Source organism: Littorina saxatilis, linkage group LG3 (genome assembly GCF_037325665.1).
Source record: "Littorina saxatilis isolate snail1 linkage group LG3, US_GU_Lsax_2.0, whole genome shotgun sequence".
NCBI classification, from domain to species: domain Eukaryota; kingdom Metazoa; phylum Mollusca; class Gastropoda; order Littorinimorpha; family Littorinidae; genus Littorina; species Littorina saxatilis.
The window spans coordinates 46,140,307-46,157,022 of record NC_090247.1 but is presented as its reverse complement, the minus strand read 5'-3'; the positions used below and the strand labels follow the sequence as shown (position 1 = coordinate 46,157,022).

The following is a 16,716-nucleotide window of genomic DNA, read 5'->3' as shown; positions in this document are numbered from 1 at the left end:
GCAGTTGTCTACCATGGTGGTGGGGGGGAGGGGGTGAGTTGTCCTACCATGGTGGGGGGTGGGTGTCTACCACGGTGGGGGGTAGTTGTCTACCATGGTGGGGTTGGGTGTCAACCATGGTGGGGGGCAGTTGTCTACCATGGTGGTGGGGGGGGGGGGAGTTGTCCTACCATGGTGGGGGGTGGGTGTCTACCATGGTGGGGGGCAGTTGTCTACCATGATGGGGTTAGGTGTCTACCATAGTGGGGTGCAATTTGTGAAAACAAAATAAGTGAGATGGGCCGAAAACACTAAACACTGAAAATAAGTCAAAGCCAGACAGTTTCTGAACGATCACAAAATGTAAAAATCAACAAAGTAAAAAAAAAAAGGTATGTAAACCCACCAAAAAAACACAATTTTTTGTTAAAGTCCAAAATAAATGATATTGTATACTGAACACCAACACAGGGACTTCTGAGGTTAACAAAACAATTCTAGATTGTACATGTTATACATATAATGCCAATAAAACAAGGCTTTCACACAATAGAGAAGAATAGTAATGAGAATGTTCTGTAAAGATTCATCTTTCAGAGAAAATAATTTGTTCCCTAGGAAGTTTGTTAAGTATCTTCAATTGTTCATCAACAACAAACCATATTCAATCAATCTCTAAATACTTCCACTTTTGGCTTTCAAAAAACTTCTACAGATAAACTTGAATGTAAGTTTGTAAGTTCAATAACTGGACGATATTACTTCATTTTGTAACAAGCATTCACTAAGCATGAATAAACACAATTAGAAAATAAGAGATGTTATATCTAGCGTGGGAATCGGACAGTGACCAAGATTAATGTTAATATTCTACTTCTTGTTTTTGCAAGGTGGAAATTCAATCTCTTGTCATTTTTGCTTATAACTGGGCACAGCATTACCATGCCATTTGTGCAATCTGTAATAAAGTGTCTCGTGTGATAATCTCAAATAAAACATATAAGTAATGTGGCTGAAAACTATGATCAAATAAAACAGTAAAACAAGGTAAATGATTAAGAACACAACAGAGATACATACTGCAAAACAAAAAGATAAAAACTGAATGTTAAAAAGAAGCCGTCATAAAAAAGGCCAACAAAAGACCTCATTTTATGCACACACACACACACACAAAAAGCAGTAACAACAAGAGCAATAGCACAGTAACAAGAAAGAACTTTCCTTATGACCTTGACACACGTACAAGTAAATATTACTGGTACATATATGACTTAAGATGTTTGGTGGGTTTTTGATGCACCTACATTTTTTTTCTCGGTCCGAGGGGAGCATAATCGTCTTCTGTTTGACTTGCAAGTTCGTTCCTCTACCTCCATGTCTAACGTGAAATAGATATAGACACACTCTGTTGATTGGCTAAAAGACAGACTATTTGCCAGGTAGGTTTCATTTGTAAATTTAAAGCCTTTTCGTTTGTTTGCCTGTGGTAATTATGTGGTCATTCTCAGTGGAAAGCGAAAAGCTAAATGGCTGTAAATTTGATTTTTGTTCACTTTTCGGTTTGTTCGCAATTCACTGGATCAGTGCCAGGTCATGTGTTCTATTGTCTAAAGAAATGTCAATGAAAAAGAGGCAAAAATATTATGAGCATTTCAATTGGGTTTGCTTTTGATCATCCATTTGTAACCTTCCTCTTGTACCCATGGGAAGCAGCTATTTGTCACTTACCAACAAGGTTTGTTACCCAGCCGGTATTGAATGAAAAGCCTTGAAAATGATGACCATCGTTTTTATTTACTGTCACTGTGTCAGGCTCAGTGAAAAGCAAAAGGGCAACAGGCCATGGTATAGGCAACTATAATGTTCAACCCTAAAACTGTGCAAATGACAATCAAGAAAAATATTCACAAATGGGCTCTACATCATCTTCTGGACACGCATTGTATGCCAAATAGGGTATGTCAATGATCATTGTCATGATTTATGAGAATCCAGACATTTAAAACAACTTCCTCAACCTATAGAACATTCTTCATGATAACCCATTGTTGTAGAGTCACATCTTCACAAGCCAACTGGCTTCTTGGAATAGGGACTAAGTTTCTTTAGACCTGCATGTCAGTCAAGATTACTATCTGAACAAGCAGAAGATATGGTAATACACCAAAATCCATGATGAGATTACGCCAAAAAATACATATCTCTGTTTCAAACAAACAATTGAAATAAAAAGAGGAAATAGTCACAGCTTACATTATTTTCTCTGCCTTAACCAAATAAGAAAAATAGAGGGAAAGGCCAAGAAACAGCTGGATGTGAGACACAGAGGCGGAGCTTAAGAAGCAAGGCAACAGCTGGACAGAAGCGGAAAGAACTGTCCAGAACACAGTGCCATGAAGAAACATCATCAATGGCCTATGCTCCGCTGGGGGCAAAGAGCCCAAATAAGTAAGTAACCTAATCTTAGTTATTTTGACTGATGAAATTAGCAATGCAGTATTTAATAAACCATTTTACAGCTGATCTTAGGGGCATATAAGATTGAAAGTCAGCAAAGTAGACCAGAGAGAGAGAGAAAAAAGACACAGTGGACTATGATGTAAGTCTCAGCAAAATATGATGAAACAAATTCAGATCTGATCTGTAATGAATGTCAAAGACTCAATTACACCCACATTCTGAACAATTTAATTTCAGTTTGGCCTTAGAATGCCAAGTGTTTTGATATTAAATGCAGATGTCAACCAGCCAATCAATTATGATCTCAATGATTAATCTCAGAAAACGACATTGCAGAAAGTTTCCATTCTAAGAACCATCTGACCAAAATACATGTACACATCTTCAATGTCATATCAAACCAAAGGCAGTAATGCATCACCAAAAGCTCCTGGAGTGAGAATTCTGCCAACGTGAGATTCACAACCCACACCTGTGGAGAAAAAAAATACATCTAAGGGTTACATGAATAGTTACTGACAAAGAGTTTAACACATATTACCATGGTAAGTAAATATTATATTATTAACTGGTTGAGGCTAATAATATTTTGAAGTCACTTTGTAATACCTGACAAAACATGACTTGTAACAGTTCAAAGAGTAATATACATAGGAATCAACATTTGTGATTTGACAACACAATCATGGGAAGAATGATACTTGGAAGGACAAATTGGGGAATGGGGTACAACACTGATAAGTATAGAACAAACAGCTCAAAAATAGAGTATAAAATTGGTATATATATACCATGGTTACTAAAGAGGAAGTATAAAGATCACCGGCTGCAGACAGATTTTGTGATTTTGAAGACAATAAATTAATCATTTTGAGTACATTAGCTCTTTTAGTTTAAAGCCACAGAAACTGAGGGTACACCGTGGGAACTTGTATGTCCAGTGCATGAGGCTTCTCCCAGTTCACCACTTTTCAAGACAACAGTTCAAGACAACAGTTCTTTACTCAGATACTAGGGAAACATTTTAGTTATGCACTTTGGTAGACAACCATGAGATACATCTGCCTGCCTGATTACTTGCATTGTTAAGGCGTCCTGTTGATATTTGAGAAAGAGTGAAAGTGGTGTTGACTGTTGCCAGAGAAGTTTTAACCAGTGCTGCAGCTGAAGCACAGGCGTCTTTGGCTCCTTAATTTAGCCTAGCTTCCAAGTAGGCCTTAGGATGTGCATCTCAAATACTGCTGCAGGATGTAACACAGTAATGATGCAGCTCTTCACACCAGCTGGACCATTTCAGTGATGATTATCTAAGCAATGGAGAAATGCCCCAAAGAACTGCACACTGTACATGACTTTGCCTTGCTCACATAAGCGTGTATTACCCGAACAGACATGAACATACAAGCAATCAATATGAAGCACAAGCAGCAAAACAATTACCCAGATCTCCTGAAGATAAGTTACTTACATGATATCCCGAGACAAATACATATTTCTCTCCCCTGTCTTCTCATTTATGGTTTCAATGCAGAACCGGCTATCAGTATCACAGTTTAGAACAACATTTCTTTTTTCAATCAAATTTCCATGAGTGAAAATATTTTTAAGTGTGGCAACAACTTTTTGTCTTCAGCACGTTATTGTACGGAAAATGAATGCATCATGTTCAATGTTATTAAACCAGTGTGAAACTAACTTTTCTGAGCTTTCAGCAGGTTCATCTTTTGATTCTCTATCAGTATATGTGTTTGAAAGAGCTGTTAGTAGCACTGAACACTTACATAAACATTAAGTACTCTACACCTATTACTTCTGCAAATTCAAAACCGTAAAACATCACCTAGTCTCCACACAAAATAGAAAAAAAAGAGCTACACTACTACCCTAGCTCAAAGTTTCATGACACACGACTAGCCATTCTTCAAAAGGTTCTTCCTGAACCCTTGGATTCCTTAACAATCATAAGGAAATCACACCTGTTTCAACAACAACAACAAAGGAAAGATACATTTTAATCCATGGTTAGGTGTTCAACCATTAAACAGCATAGCTGATCTGGTTTTTTGATGGGACATCAGACAACACACTGACCACAAAAGAAAGCGACAAACACAGATCAATTGAATAAAACAACAACAGCATGTAGCTGAGCATCAGCTATAACACTCAAGGCCTAGAGCTGACCTCTCCCCTCTTGCTCCACGCCCTCTCTATCTCCTCATGCAGTTAATAGGGCCAGTCCCAGGTTTCTGGCTCAAAGGATTCGTAGTCAGTGTCGTAGAGGAAGGACCTGATGAAGGCCTCCTTGTCGTCAGGCTCGGGGTAGGCAGACGCCATGCCCTCCTTGTACACGTACTCTGCCAGGTCCACAGCGATGGCCAGCGACACGCTCTGGATATCCGACAGCGGTGGGTACACTCGACCTTCAGCCAAGTGCTCGTCTGTCACTAGGTTGGCCAGAGCCTGCCAGGAACACAGCAACAAATACTCAATGCATTTGGCTACAAAAGGAAAAGTAAAGAATCTTAACCTTCGCCGGTGGTCGTGGGTCCGTGTGGACCCAGAAGGGTGTTTAATTACAAATATCTCTTAAAACTAGTTGGAATTTTTTAACTCTTACCAGTTCACAGTATTTCATGCTAAAAACAATGTAATAAGGGTATTGCCAAACAATCTTAAGCTTCATTCATTTCTTCAGGTAAGTATCACATGTTATATCATCCTGAACTCAGGTCAAAATGAGTTCGGCTCATTCTCTCCCTGCCTTGAGTTTCCTTGTCTGGCAAGGAAACCGATTTTTTTTTAACATATTTAGAGCTTTTTGTAATGTATTATTGATATAAGCAGATTCGCGATCGTCGATAATTATTTTCATGGTGTTTTGTAATTTTTGAATTACAAAGGAATTGATATGTAAGACAGTTTCAAGCGAGCTATTTTTCGCAGCTGTATTTACAGTGCAAACAACTCTAAATATGGCAAAAGTGTCACGTGATAATCAACCGTTTGGTTTTGGCGCTAACTGGAGCAGACGATTTTTTCTGTAACCAGTTGACAGTGATGAAACCATATATTACGGTCTCCTTCCGGCAGCAGACCCAAAATTTCTACTTGTTTTGACCTTAGAACGATTTCTTTATCATAACTGTGAAGAACAGAACGGAGATCACTGTCGAAGTCGGCCAATCTGCAATCATTTTCGTCTCGCAAACACTGATCTCAAATTTAGATCGGTGCTCGCGAAAACCATATGGGAGATAACTCTGTATTTTTGTTTTGATAGATTCGCGTAGGAATGTAGCGTCCAGTCAGGGAGAGAATGAGCCGAACTCATTTTGACCTGAGTTCAGGATGATGTTATATATCAAATTGAAGCTCTTGAAATGTTCTTGCTAACAGTAATAAGGAATGAACAGAAAAAACAGACTGGAAAGAAGTTTTGGTGGATGAAAGCTAACCGTTTTGCTTAAACTCATGCCAAAACCAGCACACACATGACAATCGTCATGAATAACTTTTTTTCCAGTTTCATTTTTTTAATAATCTGTTGATATTGTTTTGATAATTATTTAATTTTTCACATAAAATATGCATTTCATTCAGTTTCATGATACAAATGATTTGTCCAGCTGATCTTGAATAAACATACCAATACGTTAAAAAGTGGGACTTCTGAGCTCAAAGAGTAATAGTTTGGTTTAAAAAAAATATCTAAATACATCTAATTACAAACAAAAAATAACTTCCGTGATAGAACATGAACGTGATAGAACATGTACGGTACTTTTCGGACTATAAGGCGCAACTTTTTTTCTCACACTTGACCCCTGTGGCTTATTGAATGCCTTATGTATGTCTGAAATAGAAATCCCTGGCCAAGTTTCACCTCAGACATCAAAGAGACCGCCTGAGTACCAGTCAAACAACTTGTGATAATCAAAAATTTCAATAGTAAATTTTCATTTGATTAATATACTTACCCAATTCTCATAAATGCATTGACTAGATGCTAGATGTCGAAACACTACTCAAATTACCTGCCCGTTGCTATGACCTGACCCTACTTGGTTACCCATAATACCCCGCGCGCCACGTGAGCGCCGGCATCCGGAATAATCATTCGAGACTCTCAAAAACCCTTAGGAAATTAAGTAGCGAGGAAGGTTGGGAGGGTATCAACTATGAGAATTGGGTAAGTATATTAATCAAATGAAAATATACTATTGACATTTTTGATTAAATTACATATTCTTACCGCAATTATCATACATGCAGATTCCTCCTAAAGGCGGAGGGAACTTACTTATGTCCTTGAAAGAACCTGTCCTGCTGCGACTAACGCGGGCAAGGAACTGGCCCCGTCAAGTCGAGTGCAAGAGATGTCTCGGAGGTAAAAATTAATGAACACGTCATCAGACCTCCAATAAGCTGTTTGCATAACCTCGCCTAGGCGACCAGAACGCAACACAGCGAGAGAAGAAGCCCAGGCTCTGGACTCGTGAACCCGTGTAGAGGACAGAGGGAGGACTGAACGCCCCCCTCCCCCCCCTTTTTTCAACAAGCCACCACTCATAGGCCTGTCATATGAGAGTCGCAACCCATCTTGTGAGAGTCAATTTAGAGATGTCTTTTTCACGTTTAGTGTTAACACTTTCGCGACGGGAGGTGACTATATTAGTAATAGCGCTGCAACGCCCACGGACGGGAAGTGACTATTTTAGTATTAGACATACAAGGTACACGACTCGTGATTGCTTCCCGGTTTTTGAAGCTTGCAGTAAATTGAGTTGTTTCCCTTGATACACGTGGTTTTCTCTTCCGGCTTGATCAAATTAGTGCAGATTTGCGTGGTGTTTTCGAACAAAAAAAATGAATCGAAGGCGAGCCTTGTCACGGGAGGAGATTCTCCGGATGTTGGATCTTGAGGATCCTGTAGATCATGATACATCGTGTCGTTTTAGCCTCAAGAAAGCGATAATAGCAGTGATATTGAGGAAGAAACAGTCCCGTTGTTGCTAGTACGAGTCGGCAACTACACGTGGTAGGGGGTGATACTGCTAGACGAACATGTATCTCGGAATCGTGCAGGAGCTATGGGGGCGTGGCAGCACTGATAACAATGGATGGCTGGAGCCTTCAAATCCTTTTGGAATTGTTCATAGGTGTACAGTTGGTACTTTGTTGTGAAAATAAGACTTATATTCAAAATGGATTACCTAGACATCATTTGGTGAGTGTTACAGTTTTGTTTCATTTGAGTCAGGATGCTGTGAGTGAATGCGTGATTTGCTTGTTTTTTTCTTTGTACTGTCTCCTTATTTCTGTGTACAATGTTAACAATATTTCAGCTAATTCATAGGTTTTACACCTTGTTTGGTTATAACATTATTTATAATACTTTCTGTTAAAAAATAACTTTTAAAAAAAGCAGTGGAAAATAAAACACACACAAAACAAGAAGAGCAAACGCTCGATCGAGTCACTTTCGCAGTTCTGAATATTATATGAGGCATCAGATGGACAGGAAGAAATTGCTATTCACAACACAATGAGTCACGTTCACATAAAATTTGAGCCCGGTCACTTTTATAGTTTCCGAGAAAAGCCCAACGTTAAGTTGTGTGTTGCCGAACAGAAAAGGCTAGTTATCTCCCTTGTTTTTCTGATAACGTTCGTAAAAGGCTACAGATGTAAATACTTTGATGTAAAGAATAATCCTACAAAGTTTCAATCACATCCGATGAACTTTGTCAAAGATATAAAATGTCTAATTTTTCCTTTGACGCTGACCTGTGACCTTGAAAAAGGTCAAAGGTCAACGAAACCATCGTTAAAGTGTAGAGGTCATTGGAGGTCACGACTAAACAAAATATGAGCCCGATCGCTTTGATAGTTTCCGAGAAAAGTCCAACGTTAAGGTGGTGTCTACGGACGGCCGGCCGGACAGACTAACACTGACCGATTACATAGAGTCACTTTTTCTCAAGTGACTCAAAAACGTTAAAAAACACAAATTATCCCCCTTTCACCCCCCTTTCACCCCCCTTTGCTAAAACAAATCGCGTGACAAACTTATAAATAGCACGACTGAACTGGGCATCCATTTTTGAATTAGTACACAAAATTTGGTGGTGATTGGACTTAATTCAAGCTTGCTAGACAGATTTCTTTACAGTTACTGATTTTTGGGAAGTTTCTTGGTGGCAAGCTTGGGCAGGCAGGACGTTAACGCCGTGGCAGTGCTAGTCACAATAGTGTTAAGAGATAAGAACAGGAGCTTTTGGCTCTTAGCTCTAATTGACTTAGTGCGAGCTAGGTAGGATTTTAAGGCTCAAACCGGACAGTTAGATAAATCCGGATCTCCCAGAGCAAAAATCGTCCCGAGAGGAGGGACTCGAATCACCGGAGGAGATTGACCAGGTTTCTGATTCTTGGCAAGGAAATCAGGCCGAAAATGCAGCCGATAAGCCGATAAGAAGGAGAGGTGATTAGCCACCTGGATTGAGCGGGGCGCTAAGGCGTTGACCCCATGCTCTATACACCACTTGGCCCAAGAAGACCAATGTGAGGCATACACTCAGGAAGTGGAGGACCTATGTGCTTTCTGCACCAAGTCCAGCGTCAGATAGGAAGCACCCGAGTTCTGTAATGCTGTCCTCACAACCTCCAGCCGTGTAGGCAGAGGGCCTGTGGGGCGTCGTGTGGGATGCCTGTTCTTGATTGAACTAGATCGCCCCGCACGAGATTTAGAGGAATGGGAGGTCCTTTGGCCAGACGCAGAAGGTCTGGGAACCAATGCTGCACTGGCCACATGGGAGCTATCAGCAGAAGAGCCGGTTGTTCCAGCTCGGCTTTCCACACCACTCTGCTGAGCAGAGGAAAGGGGGTGAAAGCGTAGGCCTGAAGGCCTGTCCACGAGATCTCCATGGCGTTGCTTTGCCATGCCACTGTGTCCGGGAAGGGGCACACGAAAATTGGCAGCCTCTTGAAAAACCTGGTGGCAAAGAGGTCGATCATCGGCTTTTCCACCTGAACCCACAGGCGCTGAAGAGCCCCGTGTGTGATGGTCTATTCCGTGTGCAAAACCTGAGGTCCTGCTGAGCGATCGTCGGCCAGAGTATTGGGCCTGTCGGGGAGATATTTCGCTGAGATGTTGACTTGGTGTGAGTAACTGAGTGGCACCAAATCAGAATCTCGCAAGTTCTGTCTGACAGGGAGCGAGAACGTGCTTTGTTGACATAGGCAGCAACAGTGGTATTGTCCGTATGCAACCGGACATGCCTGTCTATGACGAGAGAGAGAAAAGCTTGCAGACTGAGAGCCACTGCTTCTAACTCCAGGCGATTGATATGCCAAAGGAGTTGTGTCTGCGTCCACAGCCCCGAGACTGTGTGATTGCCGATGTGGGCTCCCCATCCGGACAGAGACGCATCTGTGAAGAGGTCTAAGTCCGGAGGGGGCAGTGCTATGGGAACCCCCTGAGCGATCCAATCGGAATCCAGCCACCGACTCGTCGTGTGACTGAACCAACCCTGGAGGGGGACACTCTTGTCCCAATCCTGTGAGGCCGGGTCCCAAAAAGACTTGAGGGAAGCCTGAAAAGGTCTCTTGAAAATCCTCCCTAAAGGGACCAACGTGGCAATCGATTCCATCTGACCGAGGATCAAGGCTAAGACCCTCACAGACGTCTGCTGTCTTGCCAGCATGGCAGAGATGAGAGCCTGCTCGAAGCCTCTCTATTCTCTCCTGTGTAGGACGAACCGTCGAAGAGAACATGTCGAACAACATGCCGAGGTAAATAAACCTCTGGGATGGGGTCAGCTCTGATTTTGCCTGGTTTACTGAGAACCCCAGGGAAAGAGCCTGGTTCAACACAATCTGTGTGTGCAGATGGCAAGCTGATTGACTCTGATTCAAGATCAACCAGTCGTCGAGGTACGTCCGTAGAACACACAACTGCCTGACCACCATGGTAAACACCCATGGAGCCAGCGACAGCCCGAAGGGCAGAGCCCTGAACTGAAAAACCTGGTGACCCCAGCGGAAACGGAGCCACTTCCTGTCTACAGGATGCATAAGGATGTCATGACTGAACATTTTGGAAGGCCGGGGTCCAGGGGCCACTAAGGCTCCGACAGGGTGCAGGGGCAGCGCCCTTGCTGGGGGGTCTAGGTAGGGGGGCAGAGCCCCCCATATGAAAATGAATTTTAGCATTTTAGGGAGGGTTTAGGTGGCCTCTCCTGACTTGTAAATTTTAGAACAAACAAGCTTTTTGGAGATGCATAATATATATGTCACAGTGGAAATGAGAATCCAGTGAGATTCCGAATCACACTAGTGGAGATTGGAATTCCAGTTTGCACTAGGGCAAACTAGAATTCTCACCTCCACTGGATATTTGCTAGTGAAGATTGGAATTCCAGTTTGCCCTAGTGCAAACGGGAATCCAGTTTCAGTGGAGATGGGAATTCAAGTTTTCACTATGGGAAATAGGAATTGGGGGAAATAATGTGTTCAAAAGTTTATAATTGTTGTTAAAACCATTTCATCTCGAGTCATTCATGACTTTAAGGCTTACTCATTGCAGGTATTGAAATGCAGAAATAAAAATAAATATTATTGAATTGATATAATCGAACAACACAGAGTAACTGCGCACAATAAGGTTTTATTATCAATATCATTAAATCATATCACAAAGTTAAAAGTTTATAAAAGATGAAGCATGAAAGGTAGGCCTATCTCATTTCCACTGTGACATATATGGGTGTTTTTCAAAAATGTACGAAAAACGTGTCTTTGATTTTTAAATTAATTCAGAAAGAAACATGTCCTATCTATCTTAGTATAATACATATTTTCTTGTACAAAAATGAATAGACAACAACATGAACATTCATTAAAGTACATTCTTGACACTTGAAAGTTAGTTTTGCATGGTTTAAACATGTAGGGGTATCTAAAAATGCCTGTCTTTTTGAAGGCACTCAAAACTTCCACCACCTCTACAAAGAAGAAAAAAAATTGTAGAACATTAAAAAAATATCCAAAAAATCGCTTTCGGGAGCACCTTTGGATTATTGCAACAGATTTTGATTGTAAGGTTGACCCAGACTCTGAATGTGGACTTAAACTCTCAAAAATGAGTGTCTGTCACTTTTTTGTCAGTGGTGTTACCAGAACAGTTAAACAGACCTAAACAATGAGTACTCCAGTTTTTTAAAACCATTTTGGGCCTGTAGTTATCCCCCATCCTTCAGCAGCTTCCTGCAGCGGGAACAGCTAACCGAGTTTGATCGCTTGTGTATGGTGGACCCGACAAGTGTAGAAAGATAAGATGTGTTTTTTTAACGAATCAGTTGTGTTACTGTGTGTCTCTAGCAATCTGAAGGAATTTACATTCTTCTGTTACTTTTTTATTGTTTCATGTAAGGATCAAAACTACTGGGACACGTGTTTGTTCAGAACGCATGGCCTGGGGAGTGATCATTATTTTCTCAAATGAATTCTATCAGTCGTGTTACTTTCAGTCGTGTTACCTTGTGCCTGGTAACACTACTGACGAAGAGGTAACACGACTGATCTTAGATTCTTTCCTGGTTTTATTTTCATTCTTCTGCCTGCCACATACTTCTTTTGCGTGTATAATTGTTGATTATACGTGTGTCCCTGTGGGGAGGCAGAGAGAGAGTGAAAGAGGAGGGGGTTGGGGTTGGTGTGCAGGGGTGTGCCAGAGAGAGAATGCAAGACTTTTTACGGGATCATTTCTTATAAAAAGACAACTCTGTTATGATTATCAAATATTACTGTTTTTCAGGTAATCTTATGTCATGGCTCTTTCTGCTGCGGAAATACCCAATGCACAAACGTATCCTGTTGTTGTGAGAGCAGATGGTGATTGTCTACGAGCATGTGGCAGTGTCTACGCTTTTGGCCATGATCAGCGACCAGCAGAACTTAGAGCCCGCATTGTCCATGAACTCGCGTGTCATTCTGAATACTGTTATACATTTTATGTGGGCGCCCAGTCATATGGGCATACAAGGCAACGAAGCTGCTGACAAGGCAGCAAAGGATGCTCCGGAGATGGCGGTTCCACCTCTTCCTGAGCAATTTGTTTTTTTCACCGACCTTCGTCGGAAGACCCTTTTTTACAGTTTAAAACTCTGGCGTGACGTTCCTAATTTTGTTTAGTAACATTGGTTTATTTCAAATATTTGTAATGTTAAACTTGTGGGGTCCTGATTTGGCCGATATGGTCCGCTGGACCCAAAAAGCAACAACTAACTAACTAACTAACTAACTATTCTGAATACTACTTGAAAGAAGAAAATCTGAGGAAATGCTTCGAGACCAGCAAATAACGCAGAGGACACATCATCAAGAGATTTGCAATGTATTCTGACGAATACCTTCCTGGAATGTCCCTGGAGGAGAACACCGTAAAACGAATATAGGAAGCGGAAGGGATGAAGATAATAAAGCAAAAAACATTCATGGGTATATATATATATGGACGTCTGCACGTGTTGACATGAACATGACGCACTGGATCCCAAACCACTTCACACCGGGTCTACCATATTCACCAACTGCTGACTGCACTCCTAATCAAGTTCCTGAGTAGTTGAATGTGCTAGAGTCCAGCTAGGTCACTGTACTGTTCGTGCCAGAACGTTGGGGATTCCACTGCTGGTCTGTTTCAGAACGTTTTATTGTTTGTCGAAACATCTAAAGGCAATTTGGTGTCAGTGGTGTTACCATGCCTGTAATGTTACTGTTTAAAAAAACTGTGCAGCTTTGGTTGTTTTAAAGATAATCCTGTTTATGCTTTGTCTTCACCGTTTGAGGAAAAGAATTGTATTTCTGTCAAACAGTAAGTAAACACTGCTGATCGTTTTTGTACGTGTAACTTCTGTCGAAACCAGCCAAGGCAATTTGGTCTCGGTGCTGTTACCATCTGTCAGTAATTTTGCTGTTAGAATCAATAATGTTACAGTGCAAAATGTTTGCAGTACATTTCTGTAGTAATGCTGAAAATAAATAAGATTTTGTTCTTTCCTTGAATGATATAAAATTGCGATTTTGCTAGGCCTGTGCAAATTCACGGCGCTATCATTACAGTTTATTTTGTGACAAGTTTGCATTTTTTTGGTCAAATTGTTGAGTTAGGCTTAAAAGGTGGAAATAAAGTAAAAATGTCTTACTATAAGCAAATTTGTTTGTTCCATTTAATTAACTTTACGTTTAAAGTTAAAATCAGTTCATAAATCAAAGTTAGCTAAGGATGGTCAGTTGTGTTATGAGACGTCAGTCATGTTACTCAGTCGTGTTACATGTCATTGGTGTTACTGAGGCTTCTGAATGCAGAATTTCCAGGAAGATAAACTACTCACAAAAAGTTAGGGAACACCCTTCATTTTCATGTGTTTTTGCAAATCGATGCTATTGTCAAAACTTTGCTAGCTACAACGCTGATCTTACACACACGCACAGAGTGGACTCCTGCCTTTGTTGTACAGGCTTGGTGTGCTGCACGTGCTACTCGGGCGTCAGTGGCTGAGCGTTGAAAATTGGTGAAAAGTTGGAAAATGTTACCGTTTTATGCTGACTCACCATTTTTTCTATAGCGTGTTTCTGACAAAATGATGCACTGCACGTGGAAGCTTGATGCTTTGACTGTGAACACTGGTCACTGGTTACTCAATAAAAGCCAGGGCCTGGGCGGACCAGGGCACAACATCACGATGGTCGGACGACAGAAGTTAAGCCTGCTGAACAGAGGAAGAGCCATAGGGTGGTTTCAAGATGATGTTGGCGTACGGGAGATTGTCACCACACCACAGAAGCCTTCTGGCAATCTCCCGTACGCCAACACCGTCTTGGAACCACCCTATGGCTCTTCCTCTGTCCAGCAGGCTTAACTTCTGTCGTCCGACCATCGTGATGTTGTGCCCTGGTCCGCCCAGGCCCTGGCTTTTATTGAGTAACCAGTGACCAGTTTTCACAGTCAAAGCATCAAGCTTCCACGTGCAGTGCATCATTTTGTCAGAAACACGCTATAGAAAAAATGGTGAGTCAGCATAAAACGGTAACATTTTCCAACTTTTCACCAATTTTCAACGCTCAGCCACTGACGCCTGAGTAGCACGTGCAGCACACCAAGCCTGTACAACAAAGGCAGGAGTCCACTCTGTGCGTGTGTGTAAGATCAGCGTTGTAGCTCGCAAAGTTTTGACAATAGCATCGATTAGCAAAAACACATGAAAATGAAGGGTGTTCCCTAACTTTTTGTGAGTAGTTTATAATTCTTTTCAGTCTGTTTATCTTTTGCTCAATGCTCTCATAATACTTGATTCGAGAAAAATACAATTGCAAGAAATGTACAAGTTTCAAGCTGCTGGCGATGTTTGACATTTTTCAAAAATGATTTTTATTTATTTGAGTGACAATTTCTTTAATTTTTATCGCTTTCTTTCACTTTAAGGTATATATTTTTCTTCAGAAAGTGAAAAGTGTATTGTTTTTGTCATACTGGAGGCAAACTAGTCACCTGTCAACATTTCTTTCAACCTAAAAAAAAATTAAAGAAAGAGTAACACGACTGACCACTGCAACAAAATATTTTTTGTTTATTTATTTTTTGGGCAAAACCATTCTTCATTAAGAGTACATATCTTATGTTAACATGGCACTGGGTGTGCTGAATAATGTGAACGCATTTGTTAAGAGTTTGGAATAAATTCACTTTTAACCATTCACTAGTCTCATTTTTCGTTCTTTTTTGAAAAACACCCGTATACATCTTGTGAACTTGAAGGTTTTTGTAACTGACCAGCTGAAAATTAATTTTAGCATTTCATGAGGGGGCTATTTGAGCCTCTGCTGGCTTTAAAACTGATAACAGCAAACAAACAACAACAAATGGGGGGGGGGGGGGGGGGGGAGAGAGAATGCACAAAATCAAAAACCTTAGACTTGAAGATGTTTGGTTGTATCACTCTTGCTAGGGGATCTACAAAAACAAGTGGTAAACACATTTCAAGAAGGGTTTTTAGAAGCTCCTATAAGCTTTAACAAAATCTTAAAATTGGAGATGCACAAAAGTAAAAAATCTTGTGAACTTGAAGGTTTTTGTAACTGACCAGCTGAAAGTGAATTTTTAGCAATTCAAGAGTTGCTATTTGAGCCTCTCTTGGCTGAAAACAGCACACATTTTTTGTTGTTGATGAATGCACAAAATCAAAAACCTCTACACTTGAAGGTGTTTGGTTGCATCACTCTTGCTAGGGGGTCTACAAAAACAAGTGGTAAACAAATTTCAAGAAGGGTTTTAGAAGCGGCTTAAACAAAAACCTTAAAATTGGAGATGCACATAATTAAAAAATCTTGTAAACTTGAAGGTATTTGATTTCGTCACCTACTTTTGTCTTTGTTTAAAACAAATGTTTACAGCATTAAAGGAAAATCGCCATGCAAAGAAAGCAAACACAGAAAATAACAGTCACCTCCCTTGTACTACACATTTTTACTTGTAGCTTATGATGTTATCATTGCAGGTGGTATATTCTCAAATAATTGTTGAACCATAGCTTGAACCAAATGAGAAACAAGTTTCAAGTCAGTTTGTTTCAATTAAACACCTTCAAACGGGCTGACTGCTCAGGTTATAAAAGAAGAAGGTTTAGACAAAAAACAGAAACCGCCATAGTTATATCCCTTGCTAATGCTATACACAGTCTTCTGATGCTGCTTTTCAATCCATCATTTCAGGAGTTATATTCTAAAATTATTGTTGAACCATAGCTTGAATTAAAAGAGAAATATGTTTAAATTAAGTGTGTTTCACTTGCAAACTTTCTAAAGGACTCAATGTATCAGAAGGTAAATACCACTGGTTCACAGATTAGGAATGCACATTTTTTCTACCACACCACAGGTCTCTTAATCCCTGCAAGTGGGGTATATAAAGTTGTGGGTGAGCAGAGTTTTCAAATAGATAGCAACTAAGATGCCACATTCGCCAGGATGACATAGCTGCTCCCTACATGTCACTCAATTTGGTCAATTTGGTATTGGTGAATGGTAGTTGACAACAGCTGCCAAGGCATTAACAAAAAAAAGTATATAAAAAAAAAAAAATTAAAAAATTCTTCCTGTGACGGAAATCCCACCCCTGGGATGTGAAAATAAGCGTCCGTTAAATCCACCGAGTCCGGGGTCTTCATCCGAACCTTGATCTTCCTGTGGAAAGATCGAGAACAGGCCTCCAAC

General features: G+C 40.6%; 1 protein-coding gene across 2 annotated transcripts in view; it reads right to left on the bottom strand.

Annotated features, from left to right (window-relative positions):
• Window positions 1-1,755: 1,755 nt before the first annotated feature.
• Window positions 1,756-16,716, bottom strand: part of LOC138960789 (NADP-dependent malic enzyme-like) — a 120,784-nt gene continuing 105,823 nt past the window's right edge. Inside the window, exons 13-14 of one of the 2 annotated variants that reach the window (XM_070332440.1) lie at window positions 4,627-4,905; window positions 1,756-2,914 (exon numbers count right to left, since the gene is read on the bottom strand). In XM_070332440.1, coding sequence (XP_070188541.1) covers window positions 4,669-4,905 — 237 coding nt within the window. In that variant the 3' untranslated portion in view covers window positions 1,756-2,914; window positions 4,627-4,668. Of the gene's footprint in view, window positions 4,906-16,716 lie in introns of both variants that reach the window. The other variant, XM_070332439.1, reaches the window with a different exon arrangement.